Raw genomic sequence first — 26693 nt, 5'->3', positions numbered from 1 at the left:
ATTTGATAGTTAAACTAGTATCACTACATCTGCCATCTATAGATCAGATATATTCATGATATCTTATTGATATATTAGAACCGTTTTGATTTGTTCTTCCAGAAATGCTGCCGATTCAGTGTTTGAGAGGAGAAGTACGACTTGTGTTTGAATTTGTGATTGTATTGCTGTCAGGGCGGGTAACTAGACTATGGCGAAAGACAACTGCTGCAGGATGCTCTACTCACCCTCATCCCCCAACACACACACACAGACAAAAGATTAAGAAATTATATCACACATCTTCCATTAACATTATTCCTTCGTTTTCCGCTTATTGACATATAATTATTTGAGAGATTTTATTTAAGATAATAGTTTGTACCAGAATTACCTCGACACTCATATCGTTCAAAGCATCTTTCGCTCCGAACACTAAGCACACGCCTTCTGATCACATAGAAAAAAGAAAAAATAGGAAGGAAATACCTCGAGAAACTTAGAGAAAGATGAAGGTGTACCCGTTGTCTAAATAACAGGGCATCAGTAACATCCACAAGGGTTAAGTCGACGTGCATACATACACCCTGATCTTTTCAGGTATTACCATCTGAAGATACAATCTCATCACACTACTTTTAATCAATGCAAACGATTTTATTCGTGTCCACTCAGAAACCTTCATAAATAGTAAGTCACAAAAAACATGCACAGAGAACTAGAGCATAAATTCATAAAGTGACTACAGATCACAGAACTAAGCAAGCGAAGAGAGAATAAAATTAAATACACCACCGCACAACACCTACCGTAACATACACCCACACGCGCATGCACGCGCGCACACGCCGAAGAATTTTAAATGGTCAACACAATGCTAAACTCTCCAAAAGATAAATGAAGACTTCACATGGTCCTACATACCAATTAAAATACTGTGTTAAATTATAAAATTTAACTGTTTACTGTCTTCCTCGCTATCACGTGTTGAGGGGTTAGGACTTCGTGACGTCAACAGACAATAAAAAGAGAATAAAAACGATAACTGTCTTGTTAGTGAGGGTATTACTGGGTCAGCCAGGTGAGATGTACAAAGTCATGCAAGGCTAGAGTCGGTGGAAGAGGCAGGTAAGGAAAGGTTATTTTGTTTACCGAGAGATCACCTACGCCTACCATGTGACAACTAAACCTCTCTATGCATCATCCTCCCTTAATATAACCTCCGGTTTTCTTTCAAATACAAAAATGTTCTGTACGATCCAAAAGAATGTAGAGTTTTGTCTTAGCAAGGAACTGCTGCTGTCATTCAGAGCGAATCCAGCCTCGTCCAGCAGGCGCTTCACGTCTTCAGGGCTCTTGTTGTTCACGTGATGAAATCCCGGTTGACCCGGATGACCCCAGCTCAGGACGATGCCCTTCCGCGCGTGTCGCGCGATGTTGTCGACCAACACGAGCTCGTATCGTGCAGGCACGTGCTCCGCCACCTCCAGACATATCACCCAGTCGTACACCGGAAGTCCATATTGTGGGATGGTCAGGTCCATGAACTTGACTTCCCCGGATGTGACGGTTTCGCAGAAAGGGGCCCCGTCGTAGGCGTCGTAGGAGGCGACCAGCCCCTGTTTGAGGAGATGCTCCTTGTACTGTCCGGGTCCGTCACCAAAGCTCGCCACTCGCTGACCGGACAGGAAGTGACCGAGAGACGAGGCCAAACTGAAGTCGAACGCGTGAGCTTTGCTTTTCTGGGGGTCACTTTCTTCTTCGCACCATCCACCGCTGCTGGCCACCTCCTGAACAGATTTTAAAAATGTCAGTGACACCTTCACGCACCAACAAAGGGTGTAGACTTTTATTTAACACGTCTGCGCGCATGTGTGTGTGTGTGTGAGAGAGAGAGAGAGAGAGAGTCTGTAATTTTATTACTTTAAAAACTAAAATGTTGTTTGGTCTGATCGGTTCATTTGAATAATCTCTTAAACTCAAAATCGGATATAACGAACGTTGCTACTGACCCAGGAGTTTTATGTAGCAAACATCCTATCTATATATATCATTACTTTGAAAGCTATACAAACTGATTATTTATTTGGCTCTGCCACCTCTTGCCTTCCTCCAGATGACATTCCAGACCATCTCCTCTAAAAACTACATCGACTGAAGAACTAAGCTGTGAGACTTGTAATTTATCCAATGAACCCCTCCACTTCTTGTAAACTTGCATCGGCTCCTCATCGGTATCCTCCCCTGTCCAGATTCATTGCAAAGTCTTTAAAAACAAATCTGATGTACGCCCGCCCCGACAGTGATACTCTTTTGTATTTCTTCTTACTGTAAGCGTCACTAAAATGGACGTCCTAAGTAATTATTGTTCTTATTAAAGAAGACCAGTGACAGTTAACTGGCATTATAAGTGACAGCCATTAAAACACTGCCTCACGTGAAATTTCTTGCAAGAAAAACTTTGTGCATGTGTGCATGTGTTTGTGTGTTGGTGTTTATGTGTGCCAGCGCACGTGTGTGTACTGTAATGTAATACGTGTATGTATTTGTGTCTGTGAGATATAGAGTGAGTGACAAGCCACGAGAGAGCGAGAGAGAGAGAGTGAATTATGTGTGTGTGGCATAATGTGAGTGGTGTCAAGTCCCTGAAGGAAGGAAGGAAGAGAAAAATCACTTTACTCCTGTTTTGTTCTGTAGTTTCGCCATGTTGCACTCTAACTGTCCCAGCTGTCTCTTTAACTCGTTCTGTGTTCTGGACAAAGAGTTGCGCTGTTCCCTCATTTGTGATGTTGCAGTGCATTCTGGGTATTGCAGGGACTGAACCTCCCATCCCGGGAAAGAGCGATTAAAGGTGAATATGACAGCTACCATCAGCAGCAAAGCTGTCGCAAGACGAAATTGAAAACGTTTTTTCGTAAGCATCCTCTGTGTCGGAGAAACCACGTGAGAGTGCAGCTGTTTCAATAAGCCTGAAAAAAAAATATTTAAGTGAAATAATTTATAACCGGCATTCAAATCATCTAAAGAATTGGAACTGAAAGCAATCAATCAGTATGTGATCTGCCGAAAGTTAAAATGTCTTTGAACAAGATAATTCTCTAAGTAGAGTTTTCCAACAATCAGAGCTTTTTAAATACTGGAAATGAATGTATTGTAATAAAGAGGTGCATTACAAAAAGCGGTGAAAAATCTTTCTTTTGAAGACATTTTGTTTTCTATTTCCTTTATTGTTGTCGTAAACTCTGGGGCAGGAGTCCGAAGATCTGGTAGGGGTATGATTTGTGTCACCGGTTTAACACACTGTCGATACCCTCAACAAATCATGTCGACATTTACCGCGTGCTATCACACTAAATTGCTTATTAATTAACACTTCTAATTAGCTCGAGCCCCAAAGCACGCAAAACCCCAATGAAAAAAAAAATCTCAAGCAATTTAGTGTATTAAAAGAAAGTTATTAATTATTATCAAGAAGATCATACAAATTACAGAAAATGATACAGTTTCATCGGCTTCTCTGTCTCCAGCACAGAGACTCTGGCACTGTCTTGTTTACACAGACTCTGGCACTGTCTTGTTTACACAGACTCTGGCACTGTCTTGTTTACACAGACTTTGGCACTGTCTTGTTTACCACAGACTCTGGCACTGTCTTGTTTACACAGAATTTGGCACTGTCTTGTTTACCACAGACTCTGGCACAGTCTTGTTTACCACAGACTCTGGCACTGTCTTGTTTACACAGAATTTGGCACTGTCTTGTTTACCACAGACTCTGGCACTGTCTTGTTTACACAGACTCTGGCACTGTCTTGTCTACACAGACTCTGGCACTGTCTTGTTTACACAGACTTTGGCACTGTCTTGTTTACACAGACTCTGGCACTGTCTTGTTTACACAGACTCTGGCACTGTCTTGTTTACACAGACTCTGGCACTGTCTTGTTTACACAGACTCTGGCACTGTCTTGTTTACCACAGACTCTGGCACTGTCTTGTTTACACAGACTCTGGCACTGTCTTGTTTACCACAGACTCTGGCACTGTCTTGTTTACCACAGACAATGTGTCGGCTCTGGTCTTGCAGTGTGTCACCCCGACTATTCCGTCCCTCTAGGTCTGGGCGTTGACTCAACTGCAGCACTTCTCAGAGACCGACGGTCATTCACCGCAAATAAATACCTGACCTGATTTGTGGTTCCTCCGGTTGTAATCCCACAGAGCCTCATGAGGTGGAAACTATGGATGCGCTGATACAAGAAAATGCGTGAAGTCATAAGTTACAGCGACCTTCTGTCGGATTTTTGCTTGCTAGCAGCGCAGACGATATTTCCATCACGCTTCCGTCACTTCGACGATCATGACCCTTCACCCTTGGCCTCGTTTTCCTAGTCAGACTTCCGCATATTTTACATCACCGAATCGGGTCGCAAGGAACTTATATTCCGTTCCCACACACATACACAGAGTTTGTTTGTACAACGATCGACGTACGAAGTCCCTTCCAAAAAACTGTGATTAGTTTACTGACCCAAACCACATCAATAAACCAGCGGAACATCTGCTTCCCTCACTCTGTTGATCGCCCTCACACATTATATTTTCCTAAATGAACTGTAATGATAAATCATAATGATATTAGCATCATGGATGCAACTCTTTATCCCCAACACTGTTGTGCCTGCTGATGGAAACGAACCGCATACCAAACATGTATATTCGTCAAACACATCAGTCACCGGGGTTGAGACTTTGAATCTCTGGCGATGGTCCTGGTCTTGTCGACAGACATCCTGAATACAGTTACCATGACAGCCTAGAGTCGTTTCTGATAAACGCAGAATTTACAGTTTGTATCTAGTTCCGGATGAAGAGTGTTCACTGCAGTGGGACGATATTGCTGGCTCTGGGCTTTGGGTCAAATCTGCCCGTTGCTGACCTTTCATTCCCCTCTAGTAGCCAACCTTAGACCGACCGCGAAGCTACTGCCTCCTGGACGAATATTTTGGCCCAGGAGAGAATCCAGAAAAGATCCTTTTCTGTAGTAGCTTCATTTTTGACAGACAACTTTAGGGGTAGTTCTGAGATTTTGTATGGAATTTGATGTACATGGGTGTTGTTGAATTTACTTGTATAGGTTAACCGGTGTCTTAACGGTTTCTCATTTCTTTTAAGCATCGATATGGATGTGTAGTACTTGCTATGGTAACCATTTTCAAATGTTAACGAGCGCTTTATGTATATAACGCTGCATTTTGACTGTACAGATTTGTTCACTGGGAAATCTTATTTTATACTCGGGTTGATGTTTGTATTCTTTTGAATGGAAATCAAAATTCTTTTCCCGGGTAAGTGTAGCACTCTAGAAGTGTACAGAATAGAATGTCTTTGTTGTAAAGTCGGCGTCGAGCGACGCGACTGTCCCTTTCCCGGGTACGTTCGTAATACCCGGGCTTGAAGTGGCGATCGAACGGCTCTCATTCATGCTATAAACCGTTCAGACAAAAGTTTCAATCCGCTGACAGCCAAGATTTGTTCAAAGCACTTTGAAGAAGAATGCATTAAAAAAGGTACTGATCTTAATTATTGTTTACCTCTTACTCTTCTTTGTCCTGTACATGTTTTAGTTCGCGACTATAAGGCTTAGACAATTTTCACATAGCGGAAGATATCCCCATTAAAACAAAAATTTAGTTATTAATAATCGCGTCATTCATTAAATTTTCAGCAGATCACTTCAGAAGTGATTAAATATGATTGATTAAATTAAATTGATTAAATATTCTTCTTATTGTTTTAAAAAACTCGTTGTATATGAATAGGCCTAGATCAACATCAGTGCTTTCAGTTCACACACCCCTACGCCAACACAGATGATTTACAATGTGTCGTCTGCTGTAAACCAGTATCATAGATTTAAATTCAAGAATAGAAAATAGCTAAATTGATGTTCCATTTTCTCTTTGATTTGTTATTGTTGTGTTGTAGTATATCAGCTCATACAATTTTATATTTTATGTTTCACTATTACCAGTGATATGATTTTGAAGCTCACACACCCCTCAATCACCATCCTGAAAGCACAGCAAAATACCGGATTTTATACAAAAGAGAGAGACCGAGGTGAAGCATGTAAGCGAACACGTCATGATTCTAGATCTAGAAGTTTAAATGCGATTCATATTATTTATTATTTCATACAAGATTTCAGACTAGTGAAGCAAATACTTTTGTGTTCTAAATAGATACAAGATTGGTTAATTAATAGTGCACACAAACAATGCACTTCGGTAATTATATTGTTGATATCAAACGTCTCATTAAATTCCATTTTCGCGCTGCTCTTCCGGAAGTTCGATAACCTCTGGCTCGCCGAGACTGACCGCGGATCGCTTCGCAAGAGTGAGTCTCGGCATACAGACATCAGTCCACCTATCTACGTCCATGCCTACATCTACCACGCGCTACTCCCTTCCTACAACGGACTCCCACATGGATAATGTCACTTAAATGTTTTCAAAACATTTCTTACCCCGCTCTTCCAGGTGGTGACCGCTCTCTTCTCTTTCTTCTTCCAACTGTGTCCAAAAATAAAACAAAATTGCGTCAGATAACAGTGACGTCAGATTATAATGACGCATCAACTCCCTCCTCCCCTCTAGAACCCCGGCTCGGGCTGAGCCAGCATGCGACATTGGATGCACACGCATCAGCTAGTCTGAGACAAGGTTTCCCATCAGCCTCTGCGTATGTTACGAAGTCCCGCTCCCTAATTGTCTGATGCTCCCTTGGCTAGCTCGTGTTGTAACAATACTGCCCTTCTCTAAATCATAATCAAGGGGTGTGTTGTTCCTCTAGGGTTCGTCTGTTACGTCACTAGCGCCCCACGGTTGCCCTGGCCCTACGTTACGTGACCGTCGTGACGTGAATGGTCTTCTAATTAGCGATGACTGCTCCTACACAACCGACCGTAACGCCCTCTGTCTCGTGAATAGAGCAGAAGTGTAAAACCCACACCATAGCCCTGTTCCTTTCGTGACAAACTCTACAGAAAAGAGTTAATTAACCCCTCGTACCCTAAATCCCATTACGACCCTGTGTTACATTATGTTGGCTTGTGTATCAAAGGCAAGCACGCCATTATCAATCTATCCTTTATGCCAACTGCCACCATGTACCGGATTTTGTTTTCATAGTTTATTTTACCAGCAAATAACTACACCAGTGACTCGTGTTGGTGAAAAAAAAAAAAAAAAAAAAAAAAAACAGTCCTCTTTCACTTTTCCAAGTGTCATGGCTGTTTATTTGTTCATTCACCCCTTGACTGGCACCAGTTGACGAGCGCTTGTGATGAGAGGTCGGTAAAGAGCGACGGGGGTAGGAGGTAAGGAAGGGGGACAGCTGGATGGATGAAGCAGCTGGCAAGACTCGTGGTTAGGTTTGTTTTAAGTTCACGATAACCTGACTGAAATGGTTGAGGCAGACTTCAGATGGAGGAATGGTTCAGGAGGTGGACCAGCTCAAGTATTAACTAAGTCGATTTCTATGGTGGTTTATTCTGCCATCAAAGGCAAGGTCAAAGAGAAAATATATAAACACACAGACATAAGAATTATAATGGAGTTCATTATCTTTTAATGCCATCAGTACAAATGCAGTAACTGCAGCTGTGATTTGTAGCTGTACTATCAGTGGGAGAAGTTAGTGATGGGGATGCTGGTTTCAGATGTGCCGATTATGGCCACGTCGACATTTACCGCTTGTACCTATACTAAATTGCTTATTTACACTTTTAATTAGCTCGAGCCCCCAGCGTGCATCACCCCAATAAACAACTCAAAGCAATTTAGTATATTAAAGAAAGTTATTAATCATCGAAAGGATTATACAAATTACAAAATGATAAAGGAAATACAAAGAACAGGCAAGTTTGCAAATGATCTCATTCCCTATCATGGCTAGTTATCTAGATGTCCCGTTAATCTAATTACCCAGATATCTAGTGAGTCAATCTATTCTTAACTTCCACGCTCACAACCCTGCACAATCACTCATTCCGTACAATTCTCATACACATGCCACTGAGTTCACCCAAGCCTTCGCCGTGTGATGTGTAAGTCTCTGATGGACACCCACAACTGTCACTTGTGTTTTCGCACGATGGTCTCTCGCTGTGTGGAGGGCCCTGTCGACATGCCGCAGAAGAAATATTTGTGTTCGATGACTTCGGTCTTCTGTTGTCCGACTCCTCGACGAGAGATGTATGATGTCGAAGGTTGGGACGGATTCTCACACGGATCGTCCCCGTGCACCTGGTGCACCTCAGTACCGTCACCAGAGGCCTGGAGTTTCTTGACGTAGAACTCAGCGGCGACTCTTGTGACCAGAGCGACTTCTCCCACTACGCTGCCAGGAATCGGTCGTAGTTCACAGGGTCAAAAGTCACTCTTCGTTTACGCTTAAGTTCGTCTGAGCGGGCTTTGATAACTTTCTTGGTCCTCGTCCCTATTCCCCCAAGTTTTCTGTCTGAGGCGCCATAGCTGACCACGAGGTAGCGAGGTCTCGACCTGCGAACTCACTTCGATGTTACCTCCCGAAGAGTCTCTAGCAAAAAGCTTTCAGTTTGGCTCCAAACTCAATATCGAAAGATCTGGCACGTGGCATTCATGCATTTGATTGGCCAGTCACACCACATGACATACCACAACAACCAATTGGTGTCCACCTTCAGCCAGTCAGTTTGTTTACGTGCCCACTTTTCTTACGAATAGAATAGAAGGGCCAACCCACACTACAGCCCTATCCCCACCCTTTCATGCCATGTTATAACAGTCTTGCAGCACTGACCACTGACTCATTTTGGCCCAGCAAAGTCACATGTTCACAGCACAAACGATTTTCACAAACATGGCGTCGCTTTAACAAGGACGAAAACAAATATGGCGTTGCAAGAACAAAGATCACAACAAACATCGTCACTTGAAGAAAAGGAAGACAACAAACGTGGCGTCACTTGAGCAAGGAATGGGCTGATCCACACCGAATCCCCACGAAGCTCACGACCGCCAGGCGACAACTCGCCAGTCGTTGGGGTCGCAGTCCCTGAAGGCGCTGGCGAATGGGTTGGACGCAATCTTCAGCTGCGTTATCTGGTAGAACGAGCAGAGGGAGAGAAGGGGTGAGAAGGGGTGGGTACCGGTGAACGGGGGACTGTAAGCAAACTGACATATTTTCAAAATGATCTAGTGAGTCTGTGTGGTCCTGACAGTAATGGAAACATTGATACCACCCTTGTTTATTGAGTCCACCCACCTACCTTCCTTCTAAGCATCTGCGTCTCAGAAATGTTTTTTTCCCATCTGCTTTGTGCATGTACCAAAAAAAAAAAACAACCAAAACAAAAACCAAACAAACAAACCAGACATTATCTAGTTTAATTAACACTCAGATCGTGAAATGTCTTGATATTCGTTTTCTACTATGTTTGGCCAGTGCTGGTAAAATGGCTGCATTGTGACAATCTCATTGTGAATTAATCAAGAAGTTATTAAACAGGTCGATTTGAACCATGCAAATAATCCCACCAAATAGATAAAGAATTATTTCAGTTTCTTAAAAGCTATAATTGAAGGTTCACATGAATGTGGTTTTATACGGATACATTTTATGTGGTTTGAATATTGGAACTTCTTCATTTGGATCATAGACTCTGGTTTTTCTGGAACAATTTTGGTTTCCTCCCTTGTATTGGACGTTTTCTCTCCACATGGCTGTAGGATGTTGTGTGTGTGGAATAATGTCTGTTGAACAAAAAGCTTGCTAATTTCGGAGTCTCAGTCGGATTATAAAGTAAGATTATGGTCACTAAGATAAGAACTCCAAGTGGTGGACAAGCCGTGCAACAAGCAGGTGGCACCTGTACAGCGTCTACTTGCATTAAGTCCACACGAGGAGTTTGTTTAAAAAAAAGTGAGGGGAGAAGATTGGGGAACCAGTATAATATAAAACAAAACAAACAAGCTTCAAAGCTTGACAAGCTTGAGATCAGACTGACTGCTCTCAGTCCCTTGTCTCAGTTGTTAGCGCTCCTGGCGTCTCGTGTTTGTCGGTGGCAGAACAAGTGGTCCTTGCTGACCCCTCGACAACTGTACATCAGGTCCAGTTTCTTCATTTCGTTCTCATTGTCTTAATGCTTTTCACCTACGGGGACAGCTGACGAGAATGATGCACCAGCAAGTTGAGAATGGTTTCATTAACACAGATACCTTTAAAGATTCAGCCGCAGTTGTGGCTGCTGGTCGTGGTGGTGATCGAGGTTGCTGTCGCCGCGGTCATCGGATATATTAGCATCCCTAACTACAGTTAACAATGAATGCATTGCAACTGTAAATATGGGGTTCTGGTGCTGCCACCACTTTTACTTTTGTTTGTTCTGGTCAGCAAAAGACTGTGACGAATAACACATTTTTCCTTTCATGCTTGTTTGCCGAAAAAAGTGAATCAGGACGGATTAATGGTTACACAAGCAACTCATTTGCTTGTACATGCTCGTGCGTTCACACACGTGCACAAGATCCATCAGCCACATACCCGTAAACACCCCCGCAAACACACCCTCACTCCTTACCCACATGCGTTTGCTCTCCGTCGAGCGCGCGGAAGACGGGACCGCAACAAAGACCTGACAAAGGCCTGGACAGATAGAGAAAAAAAAAAAAAATTCTGTTGGCTTCAGAAGCTTTTTCGTGTCTAGTTACCTCCCTTGGCTTTTCCCAGGAGACATTGCGGTCTTCAGATGGACAAAAGCAGACAACCAGGGAGCACCTGTGCTTCCTTGCAATGTCCGGGCCCACGACGACAGCGTGGGATATGCAGGTAAACAAGGTCCACCTGTCGCAAGGTCTTTGCGAAATTTTGATGTGTGAAACGTGTGTATGTCGGTCTCAAACACATGCACATAACAGTAAATAATACCTACTTTTGTCTATTTTGTAAAGTACTGTGCAAGATCAGGACATCATGTGAAAATAAAATAAAATAAAATGTCAAAATAAAAAGTAAAATAAGCACAGCTGAGCAACAACAAAACAAAGATAAAAATATAAAAGAAGTTAGCCTAGTAGTCAGACCACGAACTAATATCCCTGGACTGTTGGCAGACGATTTTTAGACAACATAGCTTCCGGTTTATTCACATTCTTTGTTACGGGTCGCCGAGACTAACTGCGGATCACTTCGCAAGAGGCCAAGAGTGAGTCTCGGCAGACAGACATCAGTCCATCAATACACTTCCATTGTCAGACTGTCGGAGCCTGAAAGCACACACCCTTGTCAGTTCGAAGCCTGTGATAAAGGTTGGGGAAGGTACGTCAGCAAAGGTGTGGAGATGGGCAAAGCACTCTTACTAAAGACCCTAAGGTCACTAGAACACCTATTGTTTTGTTTGTCTTAGCAGCATGTAACACTCTGGGATGAAAACAAATCCTGTCAGCGCACCTACACTTGACCCAGCTGTGGCCATACTAAAGTCATTTTAGCAAGAACTTAGTAAATCTCCGGGTTGAGCACAGACACGTGACTCAAGAGGAGTGCTACTCACTCTATGGTTATGATAACCTGTGACGGCCATGAATTGACACTCCCTGAAGCTGAAAGTCCGGTAGTTCTTCGTCTGAGAAACGTCTTCTGTCTTTGGGTTGACACAGACCACGTGGAAACGAGGCTGGTACTTACGCATGGAATTCAGAATGATCTGCAACAAAGAAACAATATAACTTCACGTGAACGGAGCTCAAAATAATCTGCAATGAGAACAGCATTCATGATCATCGATGCCGGGCTACCCGTTGAGGACATTGGTATACCAGTCATTGTTTTAAGATATCCGAATAAAACAAAAACAGAATAGAGATTGTGGACTGATATGCAGTGAAAACACAGAAACATAAAAATATAGAAATATGAAGGTCGCTCGATCTTAACAAAAGAACAAAAAAGTAAGGACATTGTTGAGGTCTCGTCCCCCGGAAAAATTTACCTTGAAATATCTACAATTGTAATGAAAATAGAAAAAAGAACTCAAAAAGGTCTTCAATACAAACCTGCACGAATTTTTTGCAAGTCTTAGCTGCCTCTGAGCCTTGAAGTGTGACTGGCGGCCATTTTGAGAAAAGCCGGTTCAAATATTAGCGTCAAGATGGCCGACCAGGTTTGTTTACTCCTAAATCTTTTGATAGGCAAATATTTGAATCGTTCCTTAAAGAAGTTTGTGAAAAGAAAACCTATTAACATAGATATCTAAATGAAGAAGAAAAATTAACTTAAAAAAGACTATGCAACGAATGCTGATTAAAAACGTGTTTTGTGTAAAAGATTCAACTTACATAACCGTTGTCATCCAGCCGATTGTTTGTCAGTTTTAGCTTTGAAAAACTGACAACATTTTTCATCCACTCTGCACCTGTCGCTGGAGAGTCCGGGTGAACATGAATTCTACCCGGCATGTCGAGGTCTGCTACTCCGGTCACTACCCAGGATCTGGAGCGGAGCAAGTAACGATACTTCCAGTCGTCCACCGGCACAAAGTCCATCATCAATAAGTACTTATAATGAGGGTCCAGTCCGAATAGCCGGACTCCAAATGTTGGGAACATGTACCTGCAAAAATGGGAAAAAAATTATTTGTTACGAAGTAAAGATCGTCCTTTAATTAAAAAAAAAAAAAAAAAATAGATCGTTGGGGAGTAAGTGGTCAGACCTCAATCGTCTCGGGGGTAGCTTTATGTGAAGACGATGCCAATCTCCCCTCCCCCACTGCCTTACTTTCCCAACCCTCTGTGGAGTCAAGTCCCCATCCCCGACAGCTGGGTCCACTAGGCGAACGTTTGAAGCACGACGCGGGTATCGAACCACAGCGCCTCGGGATTCGGACGCCAGCGCTGTAATCACTTGGGGAGAGAAAATAACACCACGGGGTGGGTTGAAGGGTACCGTGCGGTTGTTGGAGAGTCAGATTTTATAGACCACACTTTTCTTTCCGTAAAGGCAATGGCCATCTTCTATCCCTCCACTCTGCCTCACACATTTAATTTTAATTTACTAATTCCAAACTGGCAAATATACAAAAATTTTAGGATAAACCAAGTAATGCCATCCCTTATGCAATTGTTGTGCTCACCCCAAATCCCTTCTCTCCATGAAGCACAAACATTGTCCACCATCGAAACCATTATTTCTAGAAGTGTCAGACACTACATGTTTATATTATTTTGACAGTTAATTATCACTTGAAAAGGGCATTATCATTCCACACGACTGGAAAAAAATGTTGTGTGTGAGGGGAGAGGTTGGAGGGAGGTGGGGGAGAGCTCATTGCAACATTTCCTTTCAGAGCTTGTCTGTCATGAGCCTGTGGACAGCAGTTGTCAACACATCACTGCCACACCTGTGGAGATCGCGAGAGAGGTCGTTGTAATTCCGATCCCGTGACTAGTGGTGTGCAACATTTTTTTTCTAATTATTGGGAAAAGATAAGCGCAAATCTTGGTCATGTCTTTGAGAGACATGAAGTGCGAAAAATGAGTTTATAAAACTTTTGCCTAGCAGGTTGCTAAAGCCATGTACTTGTCAACAAACATGCCCCTGTCGTCTTCTTTCTTTTAGTCCTGCCACCCCTCCGCCTCCCCCACCTGCTTCGTCCATCACAAAAGAATTCGCCAGCTTCTGGTAATGTCCGGCTGTTTGTCATGCACTGCACTCAATGGATGCTTCTCTCCTCGCACAAGCAGCGCCTTCGTCGTTTTCTTTTCGTCTGACCATCAGAGAGATGTAAACTTTCATGAAAACCATCAAATACTTGTCCACCTGCAACTCTCTTACCGTCGTTCCACGTTAGTTGAGTGCATTTCAAAGTACCGCATCTCATATTCTGCCCTTTTCAGATTACGGTTGCACCTAGGCAAAAACCATTTTTGTTGAAAATCAATTTAACATTCTGCAGACCTAAATTATGTTTGCAATATTAATAATAGCGTCAAGTGTGAGGGTTCGATACCCGTGTAGCGCAGCAAACTCCACCCAGTAGACCCAGCTGTCAGGAATGGGTACCTGACTCCACAGAATGTTGGGGAAGGGAGAGATGGACACCACCCTCACATAAAGCTAACCCCGAGATCGGAAGAGGTCAGGCAATGACCTTTTACCTAAGTCTGGATGAGGGAAGCGGTTTGAAAGAAAACAGCAGTTTCTACTCATTTAAACAATAGTAATTTACTAACATAATAAAGAACATATTAAACAACATAAAAATACGACCAATTTAATGATTGTAAGGACGTTTAATAATACCTAGTTCAAGACAACAAAAACTAGCTGAGTGAATCTCATGTGTTTGTACAATGTAAGCTATGTACTAAATACGGGCAGACTACTCTTAATGCTAGAAAAATTATGTTTCCTCTCTTGCTCTTGTGTGTGTGTGTGGGATAATATCATTAAATTATTTTAAAATATTAAAAATTATAATAAAGGTATTTTTGACAATTTACTGCATACATATATTTAATAATACATCATCTTAAAATGTAAATGCAATAGATAACATCATTGCACATTTCTGTACTTTTTCAAAGATTCGTTTCTGTGATAAAAATATTTATTATCCGACGGATTTATGGATATTTAATGTACACTTTGAAACAGTACTAATCGCCGCAAACTGTTATTTTGGAATCAGCCCCAGAAATGTAGTGGTAAAATGTAGTGCTTATGAGACAGATGGTCTCCTTCAAAATGGATAGAAGTGTGTTGAAGAGGGCTGCACACCTATCAGCAGAGAGAGGGAAAGATGAAAGCCATTCCTGTACCTGCCAGTCCTTGTGACGATCATCTCTGTGCCCAGCTCATCAAATGCATCCCACAGAGACTTCTTCTCCAGCTGTGCCCGCACATTGAGCAGCTTGGGGTGCAGCCAGGGGCCGCCACTCTCAGACCTGTCGTCACAGGTACCGTCCGATAGCGGGGAGTTGTCCCCCACGTTGCTGAATGACTCTGCATCGTGCCTGGGTGAGTCGTTGTCGACGGTGTCCCTCCACATGACAGGCTCGGGCAGAGGGTCGAATCTCCCCGCGTCCAAGAGGAAACGGCCGGAGGTGGAGCCCAAAACGCAGGCTGCAACACAGAGCGAGAGAGACAATAGAGATTGTAGAAAACGTATTTTCTACCCTAATGATGTTTGGATAAAGGTTCATTACAGAGTGGACCACCAACCGTGAACTGGTCAAGCTGGCACCACCTCGGCTAATGACATAACAGGATGGTCAAGGCGGGGGCCATAAATCGGACCAGTGACACGAAACCCTCCGGCGAACTTCCCCGACTAACAATGCGATATGCTTCCGTTTTATCATCTTTGAGTTGAAGTTTGTTTGACACCATCCAGTCTTTGACTCACTAATACAGACTTCTATGATGCTGGTAGCAGAGTGAGACTCAGCCAGTGGAGTGGAGCAGCTGTGTATCATCAGCATATGATGGATGAGAAACCTTGTGAGACTAGATGCAAGATGAAAGTGGCTTCATATACAGAATAAACAGTAGTGGGCCGACTTTAATTAGTTTCAGTACTGTGAAAAGGTCTGTATACTGCTGAGCATGGGGGGATGAGCAGGGGTTCGTATAATGAGGCCCCCAGCCGTGTCAAAACTACTTTCTCTATGATAACGGATCAGTCATCAAGATGTTTGACACATCCTGTGTTCACCAGCGCTGCTTCGTGGAAACTGAAATCAAAATATTAACCTTTTTGTTTCCGCGCGAAAAAAACAGGATCTGTTATTTTTTTTTTTTTTGTTGTTTAACCCGTACTAGATACACGAAGGAAATGTTGTGATCATACAATGCGAGATTATTTTATGTGCAGTAATGTAAATGTTAACATGAAGTTAAAACTGTCCGCTTTTGAGTTTCAAAGATGTAAAACGGGTTTTACAGAGTACGAAGAGTGAGCCTCGCTAGATAGATAGCCCACCCCCCTCCAGGTACCCACAGTACCCAAGAACAGACCGTAATGGAGAGGTCTGTAAGCTCCATGTTCTCATGACCAAGTCAGTCCAAAAAGTCCAAAACTACAGCAAATTAATGTCCGACGGTCGGTTTCCCATCTGTGGCCTCTTTGTTTCTTTATTCACAAAATCCTTCCATGTGGTGAAGATGGTTTTGAAGATTTAATTAAATAAATTTGTAATTATTACAGGAATAAATAATTTCATGGACCAAACTAAATAGTGTACAAGAAAATGTAAAAGAGACTGCGGAGGGAGAGAAAGAAAGTGTAAGCGGGAGGCAAGCTTCGGCGGAATGAGTAAAGACATATACTTGTTAAGATTACCAAGAAACAACATGTTCAGGGCACAACATTTGATGATTCACACAGAAGAATCAGCCTAAGTGGGGTATGATATGCCAGTGTTATTGAAAGTTGTTTATTCCTTGCTGAACTCCTACTCTTAATTTACAGACACAGATCCGGAAAGTAAAGTCACCTCGAAATGAAACTTATTTTCTCTCACCCTGTATACTACATGGGAAGCCATCAAGTTGTTGACCATTTGTTTCTAGATGAGAGCAACATGACTGAAGACATTACAAAGTAGTAGTGACAATTTATTTTAAATAAAATAATTTGAGAGACCCTGCCCTACCATTTCCAGTGACTTTTGTAACCAGCACGGGGCATCCTTTTTTTTCGGATAGAAAGATAAATAATGGTATGTTTCCCCAAATTCTCATAAATGCAACTCTTTGTTGTCATGCATTCAACTTCCTCGTCTTAGTTAAATCTGTTGTTACTTATATATTTTATTTTATTTTATTTTATTTTATTTTATTTTATTTCATTTTATTTTATTTTATTTTATTTTATTTTATTTTATTTTATACCAGCCCTGTCTTCATCAAGCGCATTGTTCTACACACTCGTGTTCTTTATTTTCATCTTGTCCTCCTAACTCCAATCAACACAGCTGTCAGTGGTTGTGATCATACTCTATTGACTAGTCCGTCTGCTCGTCTTCCTCTACAGTTTTGTCACATTCTCCATCCTTACTGTTTGTTCTCTGATTCCTTCTTGCGTCGTCTATGTTTGTCTTTCATTGCTTGTCTGCATAATTGTTTTTTCATTCTTTGTACGAAGCAATTGTCATCTTGTCTTAAGGGCTGAGAACATCCTTCGTGAACGCTCTTTATTATTTATTTGTGTCGCCTAAACACCTCCACCTTCCGCTGCTGCCACAAGCATTTTCCATATTTCTGGCTGGGCCGCTATGTAACAGTGAGTGTCATCTGTCCCTCACGAGAACCATACCCTGTCGTGCTAATTATTACCGACTTGGGGTCATGAAAAGTAGAAAGAATTTACAGTGGAACCTCGGATAGCAAATATTTCGTATAACGAACAAAAATTTCGTTAAAAATTTGTCTCGGATAGCGAACACAATTTCGGATAACGAACAGCCACGTGAACCACACGTGACCGACCAGCATGTCATCACTCGCGCTCGAGACACAGCTACGATCCTTATCTATGCGCATTCTTCTTATTTAGTGATTTTTGCGCTTTATTTTAATAAGATATTCCTCAATCATGGCTCCAAAGAAAAGTCAGTAGACAAGTCTTTCCCTAACAGTGCTACAGGCAATAGGAGCATAAACATGTTCAATGATAATGTGATGTATTACCGAAAAGTTTTACAAAAAGACAGAAGGAACAGACACTGGACAATTTTTTTCCTTCAACCTCAAAGCGACAGAAAAGGGAAGTCACCCCCTATTTAACAATGTCACATGTGCTCATGGAGGGGGAACAAGCAGTAATTCCACCCCTTCCTCCCCACACCTCCAAAACGGCAAGTTTTCTTGTGTTCAAATGCTTTCGTTAATGTTTTTATGTTTATTTAACTCCATTTATATGTATTATAACTGTTCTCATTAAAACCTATATAACCTGTAACTTTCAAATATTAGCGAGTCAACAGGGGCTGAGAACCAATTAAATCTATTTCCTTTATTTCTTATGGGAAAAATTGTTTCGGAAAGCGAACATTTCGGATAACGAACATTTCGGATAACGAAAAACTTTCCAGAACGGATTCTGTTCGTTAACCGAGGTTCCACTGTATTACCTTCCATGCCTTTCGTGTCTGCCGCCCCATTGTGGAAGGTCGAGGATGAGGGTGTGTGGTGGTCCCAGTCGAAGAAACAGTCAGTGGAGCGTTGAGACGGTACTGCGTAGGCCCCGGACAGAAACCTGGTGTCCATACCGGGAGCGGACATCTCAGATGAGCTCGGTGAACAAGTTTCACCACGTGTGGCACCAACACGAGTACCTGCACTGATGACTCGGCAGGACAAGACGGTTTCCGTGAAATGTGACTTTCAGGTGGCTTTTGTGCAGGCTTATCCTAGGTTAGAAGAATGTGAGTTAATCACCAGCCTGAACACGCTAATAAACCGCCGGCAGCAGCAACGGCAGCGGGTGAGGAACTCTTGCGGAATCCCCCACCCATCCCTCCTCTCTCGTCAATAAACTTCTTCCCTCTACCTCCCTCCCTCCCTCATTCCCCTTCCTCCCTCCGCACGGACGAGAGCGACGAAAAGTGAGCGCTGATAGGTGAGCGCTGTCGGCGGATGAGGGACAGACTGTTGACTTTCTCACAACGATTTGTTTGTCAAAACTCACGTGACTGTTGACAGTTTCTCACATCCTGTTTTGTTTGTCAAACCTTACGTGCGTTCGTCCGCAGGTCAGCTTCGATTTGTTTCCATTGTCGAATCAGCGAAGTGTTGAATAGCTGCGTCTGGGGATGTCTGTATGATCTCTGACAGAAAAGACAAGTTGGAAACAGGGGGATGCACAACCTACGGCCCGCGGGCCATATCCGGCCCGCGACACGGTGCCATCCGGCCCGCGAAACTTCTGCCCACAGTGCAGGAAATCGGCATGTTAGTAATAAAAGAAGACCTTAAAAAAACACACAAAAAAAAAGGAAGAAGAAGTATTTATCCCCACGTAGGGGCGTCTCTCAATCTTTTTTTCGATGGACGAACATTTCGATTCAGTGCTCCGACTTGGTGTCTCGACGGTGAGGCCGGACATTCAGAAGTTGGTTTCGGGAAAACAACTTCAAATATCCCACTAATTACTATATAATTAATTGTAAGTACAACTTGTTTCTAATAAAAAATGGTATCTGCTCTATTTTTTTGTATTTTTGCGGTGAAGTGGCCCGCGACACGGCTGTCCGAAATGGATATGGCCCGCAGGCCGAAAAAGGTTGTGCATCACTGGTTTAACACATTGACATCAAGCGTGCATTTCATAAGAAGTGGCTTCATCAGGGCATTTTTAAACAAAGATGGGAAAACACCTGATGATAAGCTGACATTTACAATGTTTGTGATTGAAAGAAGTAAATATCTAAGAAGGCTTGTGAGTATTGGGTGTAACTGGCAAGTTGCTGGCTTGGCTTTGAGAATAATCACCTTTATATCAGCATCAGAGACTGGTCACAATTTTTTTAGAGAGCATCCAAAAAGAATATCACAGGAGAGGCACCGGGATCGAGTCCAAGGATGATCGAATGTCCGAAATCTTGTTAGCAAACTAGTCATAAAACACTTGTGGCAGCTGTGAATCAGGACAGGCAGTGGGCAGTGGCATTGCCTTACTAATTCCAGTTACTCGATTGCATATGTGAAAATGTGTTGTGGAGGAGGTGCAATTATTTATTTGGGCCTGAAGATATGATGTCTTGGCCTTGGCATATTTTGCAAGGCTCCGCTTGGCGGCCTTATAAATCTCTTTGTGGAGGGTGAGTCCAGTCTTCCGCCAAACACTCAGCTCACGGGCGAGGTCGTTTTGGAAAAGTCAACACAAAAGTTATTTTTCAGCATACGAAAACTAGACAATTAAAACTGGGAAACAAAATCTTGTAAGAGCTTTGAATAGTTGTGATTCTATCTTGAAAGAGCGGCCAAAAAATGTCAAAAAAGACCATTGAAACACCTAAACCATAAGCTAGGAAGCCATCAGTGAGCATTAATTATTCATTACTATTGTACAACATGGTCCCTGTCAAGAGTAATTCATGATTAATAAATGTGTTTTATGTGAAACTGTTGACATTAAGTCTACCAATTTAATGTTCTTAATGCTTCTAGCTTCAACATTATACCTCTTGATGCCTTTACATATTGTTCACATCTGTTCCAAGATAATTGGTATCAGAGGGACTTGACTTCCTTTAGTGACCAACAACTAGTAAGGAAAGCTTCCCGCAGTCTGTCAACACCTGAACATGTCCTAGCGGGGGAATTTGTATTATTAAGTTCAGGTAAACGCTATGCCATGCCTGTATGCAAAAGCAATAGGCATCTGAAATCTGTTTTGCCATCAGCAGTCCAGCTGCTCAATCACACATGAACTGTCAGCGGTGTGTGTGTGTAGGTGTCTTGCCCATATCTCTCATTGCTAATATCTCTATTCTACTGCATTGTAATTGTAATGACTTTTTAAAAATATATATATATTGAAAACAGAGCACACCTCCCATTTAAACTGCCCATTGGGACAAATAAAGTTGGTTGTTATTGTTGTTATCCTTGCATGGTAAGATACTCATATATTTCATGTCAGCTGGTTATAAACATCTGCAGTAGCTAAGCTAAAGCATTGATGATAAGAGTAGACCTAATTGTTGCTTCAATAACAAGAGGTTTATTACCTTTTACATTTTAAGACCGTTGACTGCAGCAGTTTTACTCTTGACACATCGTTTATTAACTCGCAATATAAAGTTCTGATTGTGCACTGCATGTTACATAAAAATTATAAGTTACTTCACCAATGGTATCAATTAGTGGATAATAATGAGGCACTATGTTCTTTTATAACAGACTCCTGTCTCTTGTTTTGCCTGGTTTCTGACCTTGGTTGAAATACAGCTGAACAATAAAAAAATACAATTACTTAGGTAGTTATCTTTATTGAATTGAGCATGCATGAATTTAAGTGCCAAAGGCATTAAAAGCCATGGAATCAACCTTTAACATCAATTTTTATATATATATCAAGTAAAGCTCCTTTACTTATATCATGCTTAAGATTACAATGCTTTTTTGGATAATTAGGCTTGCCCAAAAGTCCACTTAGCTTTTATACAAATGTATTACATGTATGATGATTATCATTTTCTACATAGACCTCAACTTTTGAATGTTTTACTTTTATACCCATGACATTGACACATTAAGTATAATGTCTCTCTTAAGGCACAAAATAGCATCAATTTAAAGTTGGAAGGGTGGTTTTAACACTATAACATTATGATCAATATTAATCTTGCACAAAATAAATGATCCAAAGGAAATGATACACAATTAATCAAAATACAACAACATATATATATTATGTCAACTCAGTATGTATTAACTTTGTGACGGCAATTTAAATTCTCATGGGTTTAGGGAGGGATAGATGACAAACTTACCATCATACCTTTAATTTCCATTTTACTAAATATATGGCATTTTCTTTTCACAGCAATGTAGGCAGTACGAAAAATGCCTTACAACATACAAAAAACATGGGGCAGTCACTAACATAAATCTGGACTAAGTTGTTGTGTTTTATAAAACTATTAAAGCGACATCATATACAAATATACATATAACAAAGAATTAGGTGCTGGAAGGAGGGTATCTGTCAGATCACAGCACTGCATGTTCAGGAGTACAGATCACTGACCCATATTCTGGATAGAGGTGGATTTTCATAAATTGCCAAAGTCAACATTTTCCACCTTTGAAGGTATTTAGCAAACTCTTCCTAATTCCTGTGATCTAGGTTGGCTTCTATATTTCTCCATATCGTAATTATTAATATTGTTATATTTATTATGACTGTATTTGCAACATGCCATTAGCTGGCTTATAAGGCTAGGATATTGCACTCTATAAATACACTTCATTATTATTAAAGTGCCAAATGAAAAATGACTAACATCGGCAATTCCAATGGGCAATTATTTGCAAGTGTGCTCAGTTATGGGGACCAAAAACCCAAACAAGTGCTGCCTAAAAGCTAAGGATAAGGCAAGAGATGCATTGTAACAAAATCAAAATCCAACCGACTTAACACTTGTCTTATTAAAGATAAGATCTTACAATTATTCTTATGGTACAGCTACAGCATCACAAACCCAAACACAGACATGAAAAGTCAACTATGGTAAATCAGCTCCACATCTAAGGATACAAGCTTTTTCATGTTCCTATTATTTCTACATACAGGTATAGCAAAACAATTGAACTCTGTAAAACATTCTTCTGCTAGAACATGTTTTAGTGTGGTTGTACTGTATTGAACACAGAACTAAAATCAGCAAAAAACAGTCCTGCATATGTTTTTGACTTTCCAGATGTTTATACAAAATATTCAATTTGAAGTGTTTTAATTTATGAAGCACATAGTTTACTTTAGTCCTTGTTACTCCTTGAGGAGCGTAGGGCAGCAACACCGATTACATATATATATATAGTTATTTTATTGTTACTTTTATAAATAGATCTTACTTTCTGTCTACAACAGCTAATGAACTTTGAACCTACTTGCTGAGAAAAATCTATAGCGTTTTTGTTCTTCCCAATACTGTTTTACTGCAAAGGTTCTCCGATATCAGAGCAATTAATTATCTTAAGCATTGGTGGCATCATGTAAACTTTTCCTGAGGCGCTTTGCGGACTTGGATGCATGTTGATGCTGGCGGTGAGTTATCTCCCTTTGCACAATCTTTTTATTTTCTTTACACTGCTTCCTCCTATATGAGATATGATGTCTTTCACTTTATCATTGAATGCTGATGGCTGGCATGCCTGAGTTAGCTCTGCGTTCACTGGATAATAGAGCAACTAACTTTTCCGGCAAAGTCATGCAGCAGTAGATGCAGATTTTCATATTCTTTATGTAGGCAGCATGATATAAACTCCATGCCTTTTCCCTTGATGTGCGAACAAACATCTTGCCTGGCACAAGGCAGTCATCCAGAAATTGGGCTTTTTCAAGAATTTTATCCTCTGAAAGTATATATATATATGAGACAAATGTAATGAAATCATTCAATGCTACGATAACTTATAAATAATAATAATGCTAGTGTAGTGAATCCCATAACATACTCAGACCCTACAGAAGGATGACTCTTGTGTGTTAGTGCTATTTTTTATTCTTACCAAGATGTTCTTAACACATGGTACTTAGATTCTGTCACTGATTTCAATAATTTCCCTTACCCTGCACAGTAGTATTTATTATGCAGTGTCTACATTCCTACCTCTAGTATTTCTGTACCATCCACCTGTTAAATTTGCTCTATCTCATGGGACAATTTTCCACATGCTTTGCCCCATATACAGGTAGTCTTCGGGTTACGACGGTCTCGAGTTATGTCGTTTCGTGGTTACGACGCTGTAAACGACGCTCATTCCGACTTACAAGGTTTAGCGGTGTAAGTCGAACTGCACATGCGCCACATTCCACGTGCGGCGGAAGTCATACGGCAATCTGAGAAGGGGGAAACAGCAACAGAAATTGGTCTTAAGCATTATGCACTTTATAAATTAATGTTCTAAATACTTCATAATAGATCTATCAGTTTCATCAATAATGATATAAACAAGCTGCCATGACCCTGTCTAAGGGAGTAGAAAGCATTTACATAGAACTTATTGACCCAACGAGAGCAGCACATTCTTGTTGAGATTAACAGTGTATTTGATCAGCTGAAATCTACTTTGTTACTCTATTGACCCTTGGATTGCTCAGAAGACTAAATGACTGTCTTTAAAAGGAGGCATGTATAGTATTTATGAGACCAAAATTTACCCCATGTGCTGTTTTACTCCGAGTGTCTTGAAACCAAATTAAGTTGTAAAGTTCTTTAAAACAATAATTTTAAGATACCGTCAGTTGTCAGATTGCATCTCATTTAAAAGTATCTAAGTCGTTAGGACTTAGTCGTTCGACTGTCGCTACGATTATCAAGGATAAAGATCTCATCCTTGAACATGTGAAAGGATCTGCTCCTATGAAAGCGACTGATAACAAAGCGTACTGTACTGCACAATATTTTACTGTACTTATGTTTATTGATAATTATGTTGGTTACTGTGTTTGGATAGGCTAAATGTTTGCAGTACTGTACTGTTATTATGCTACAGTACTGTATGAACATATGGTCCAACTTACGTCGAAATTCGGTTTACGACATCGTAAGTCAAGGACTACCTGTACATGTATTGCAGTGGTGTACATGTCTCTTGCATGTCTTTAATGTATAATTTTCTTTATCCAATGTGTATTTATTATACTGTGTTTACACCATTCCTGCCTTTGTGTATCACCATAATTTGCTGATCATGTGAATAGACTGATACTCTTTTTTTCAACATCTGCCAGTAGTGTGTAGGTGTAAATGCTATCACTGTATATAGAGTGAAGTGACTTATGATGTTATAAATGTGTGCATAATTTTATATATATATGTCAGAATACATGTTTGCTACTCACTGTAAACTTGATTAAGAAAGTTTTGCCATCTTGTGTCAAGCACTTGTCATTTGCCAAGGAATGGCAAACATCATTGATGATTTGTAAATTTGTCTGCAAAGAGATAAACAGGTTGAATATTTTAGTGATTTGTTCAAGAATTATTTTCTGATCGAGCATATTACCAATCAATCAAACGCCTTAACTGAAATATTATCTTTTATTCAATTTATTTCTTATGTTGAATATATATATATACAATTTTACCATTTAATAATTATATTTCTGCATGCTTATACTCATAAACTCACTTTCAATTTGTGATCATTGATGTTCAAAATAAACGTACATAAATTCGTCATCTAAAATTATTTGTTAAACATGACTGACTGCAGGACTGGAGTACGATGTCTATGTGCTTAAAAGTTAATCCTGGGCTGTGTCCAATGATAAAATATTGCACGCATTGCAAAAGTACGACATCAAGAACTAATTAATCATCCCATACACACGTCCTTGATGATATTTACCTTGACTGTCACTGCCGATTTGGTAACAGTACTACCACTATATCTTGCATATGTAACAAGCAATCACCATCCTGAAAGCACAACAAAATACATTATTTTATATCAAAGCGAGAGACCGAGGTGAAGCGTAGATGCGAACACTTCATGATTCTAGATCTAGAAGTTTATGTGCGATTCATATTATTTATTATTTCATACAAAAGATTTCAGACAAGTGAAGCAAATGCTTTTGTGTTCTAAATAGACACAAGTTTGGTTAATAGTGCAAACAAGCAACACACTTACGGTAATTATATTGTTAACAAAAGTCTCACTATATTCCATTCTCGCGCTGCTCTTCCGGAAGTACGACCGGATTCTGGCTCGCCGAGACTGACCGCGGACGCTTCGCAAGACGCCAAGAGTGAGTCTCGGCATACACGTCCATGCGTTCAGCTTTGGATTTCCTTTCGGTAATTTTGCAAGTTTAGAAAGTTCGCTTTTACCTTTTGTGGAACATTTAGTGAGGTGCAGTTTTTTTCTTTTTTATTGTTTTTGTTTTATTGTTATACATTTCAAATTACTATTATCCCGCTCAAAACGACTAAATATGCGTGCACAGTGATGGCTTGTCAAATTTCAAAGTTTCCTCCAAGTGATCAGTTATCCGCAGTTAAATTATTAACATATCCACAACGACCATCTTTCAAATTATTTCTTGCACGGTGATTAACATAGCCATTTCAAATAATTGTCAAGTCCCCTTCGATAACGTACATAGGTCAAACAAATTATTTACACCGGTCTGTACGGTTGCAACAGATTTTTTGGAACTTATCCAGTAACCGTCACAGTCCTTGTTCCATACAAACCGTTCTTGTAACAAAGGCGCTAGACACTCCATTAATATTTTTTGTCTTCTCTTGTATTCGGGTTGTATTTTACCTGATCCTCGTGTGCCGAGGTCAGGCCGCCAAGTAGTAGGACACGTCGCAACTCCGGGTTTTCGCAATCTTCTGAAATGGGAAGTCTGCCTTGAAAGTGGTACCAGTATTAATGTAGCGGGTACGGGGGGGGGGAAAAAACAACTGGGTGAGCTCAGTTTAGTCCTTGCTACTCCTTGATGATCATAGAGCCGCAACAACACCTCGCCAGCGGACCTGGTTTGGGCAGCATCCCCCTTCCTTTCAGTTGGGCCCGTGTGGTTCCTTTGCCTCGCTCTCTGCTGTTCTTTTCCAAGTCTGCTTTGCTCTCCCAACTCTCATCTTCCCCTGAGGGTTCCAGTCAAGTTCCTGCCTGGTAATAATGTCAGCTGGTTTGCGCAGGGTGTGTCCTATCCAGCCCCATTTGCGCTTCTTGGTGTCTTGGCTATAGTGGTATTCTGGTTGTTTTTTCCTACAGGCTGCTGTTGGAGATCGTTTCAGGCCATCTTATTCCCAGAATATGGCGTTGGCATCAGTTGGTAAAGGTCTGGAGCTTGTTGTTGATGGTGTTTGTCACTCTCCAGGTTTCAGAACCATACAGTAGGACTGCCTTCACATTGGTATTGAAGATGCGTGTCTTACTGCGGAAGGATAATATCGGAAGTTCCAGATGGGGTGCAG

At 41.1% G+C, this 26693-nt stretch overlaps 2 protein-coding genes and 1 long non-coding RNA gene across 7 annotated transcripts; all 3 read right to left on the bottom strand.

The window, feature by feature from the left end:
- Nucleotides 1–621: 621 nt before the first annotated feature.
- LOC112576322 lies at nt 622–6629 on the bottom strand. 5 transcript variants are annotated; one of them, XM_025258678.1, is made up of 3 exons: nt 6512–6629; nt 2659–2948; nt 622–1769 (listed from the first exon to the last, which is right to left on the bottom strand). In XM_025258678.1, exons 1-3 carry the CDS (start codon nt 6618–6620, stop codon nt 1173–1175), a joined length of 996 nt encoding a protein of 331 aa, XP_025114463.1. In that variant the 5' UTR covers nt 6621–6629; the 3' UTR covers nt 622–1172. The 5 variants fall into 5 exon arrangements, with proteins under 5 accessions (XP_025114463.1, XP_025114466.1, XP_025114464.1 ...); XM_025258681.1 differs by lacking the exon at nt 6512–6629 and adding an exon at nt 4167–4633; XM_025258679.1 differs by lacking the exon at nt 6512–6629 and adding an exon at nt 3462–3634.
- Nucleotides 6630–7829: 1200 nt separating this feature from the next.
- On the bottom strand, nt 7830–18881 carry LOC112576319 (T-box transcription factor TBX1-A-like). The gene is made up of 5 exons (XM_025258675.1): nt 18159–18881; nt 14844–15147; nt 12363–12636; nt 11579–11731; nt 7830–9128 (listed from the first exon to the last, which is right to left on the bottom strand). The coding sequence occupies exons 1-5, from the start codon at nt 18307–18309 to the stop codon at nt 9036–9038; spliced, it is 975 nt and encodes a 324-aa protein (XP_025114460.1). The 5' UTR covers nt 18310–18881; the 3' UTR covers nt 7830–9035.
- Nucleotides 18882–20830: 1949 nt separating this feature from the next.
- Nucleotides 20831–25472, bottom strand: LOC112576172. Its single transcript, XR_003101775.1, has 5 exons — nt 25396–25472; nt 25111–25181; nt 24602–24694; nt 23367–23596; nt 20831–23109 (listed from the first exon to the last, which is right to left on the bottom strand). It is a non-coding gene; the product is annotated as an uncharacterized LOC112576172 (long non-coding RNA).
- Nucleotides 25473–26693: the final 1221 nt, after the last annotated feature.

Source organism: Pomacea canaliculata, linkage group LG11, assembly GCF_003073045.1.
Source record: "Pomacea canaliculata isolate SZHN2017 linkage group LG11, ASM307304v1, whole genome shotgun sequence".
NCBI classification, from domain to species: domain Eukaryota; kingdom Metazoa; phylum Mollusca; class Gastropoda; order Architaenioglossa; family Ampullariidae; genus Pomacea; species Pomacea canaliculata.
The sequence above is the reverse complement of the archived record's forward strand: the minus strand, read 5'-3'. Positions and strand labels throughout refer to the sequence as shown.

What these genes read in the sequence shown, in the direction of transcription:
- LOC112576322 (XM_025258678.1), bottom strand. Translation starts at nt 6,620, where the DNA reads ATGCGTCATTATAATCTGACGTCACTGTTATCTGACGCAATTTTGTTT. An exon ending in TCACCACCTGGAAGAGCGGG is followed by an intron (nt 2,949 to 6,511) that starts GTAAGAAATGTT and finishes TTTTTTTTTCAG; the next exon opens with GCTTATTGAAACAGCTGCAC. An exon ending in AACTACAGAACAAAACAGGA is followed by an intron (nt 1,770 to 2,658) that starts GTAAAGTGATTT and finishes AAATCTGTTCAG; the next exon opens with GAGGTGGCCAGCAGCGGTGG.
- LOC112576319 (XM_025258675.1), bottom strand. Translation starts at nt 18,309, where the DNA reads ATGTCCGCTCCCGGTATGGACACCAGGTTTCTGTCCGGGGCCTACGCA. An exon ending in AGACACGAAAGGCATGGAAG is followed by an intron (nt 15,148 to 18,158) that starts GTAATACAGTGG and finishes TCTGTGTTGCAG; the next exon opens with CCTGCGTTTTGGGCTCCACC. An exon ending in ATCGTCACAAGGACTGGCAG is followed by an intron (nt 12,637 to 14,843) that starts GTACAGGAATGG and finishes CCATTTTTGCAG; the next exon opens with GTACATGTTCCCAACATTTG.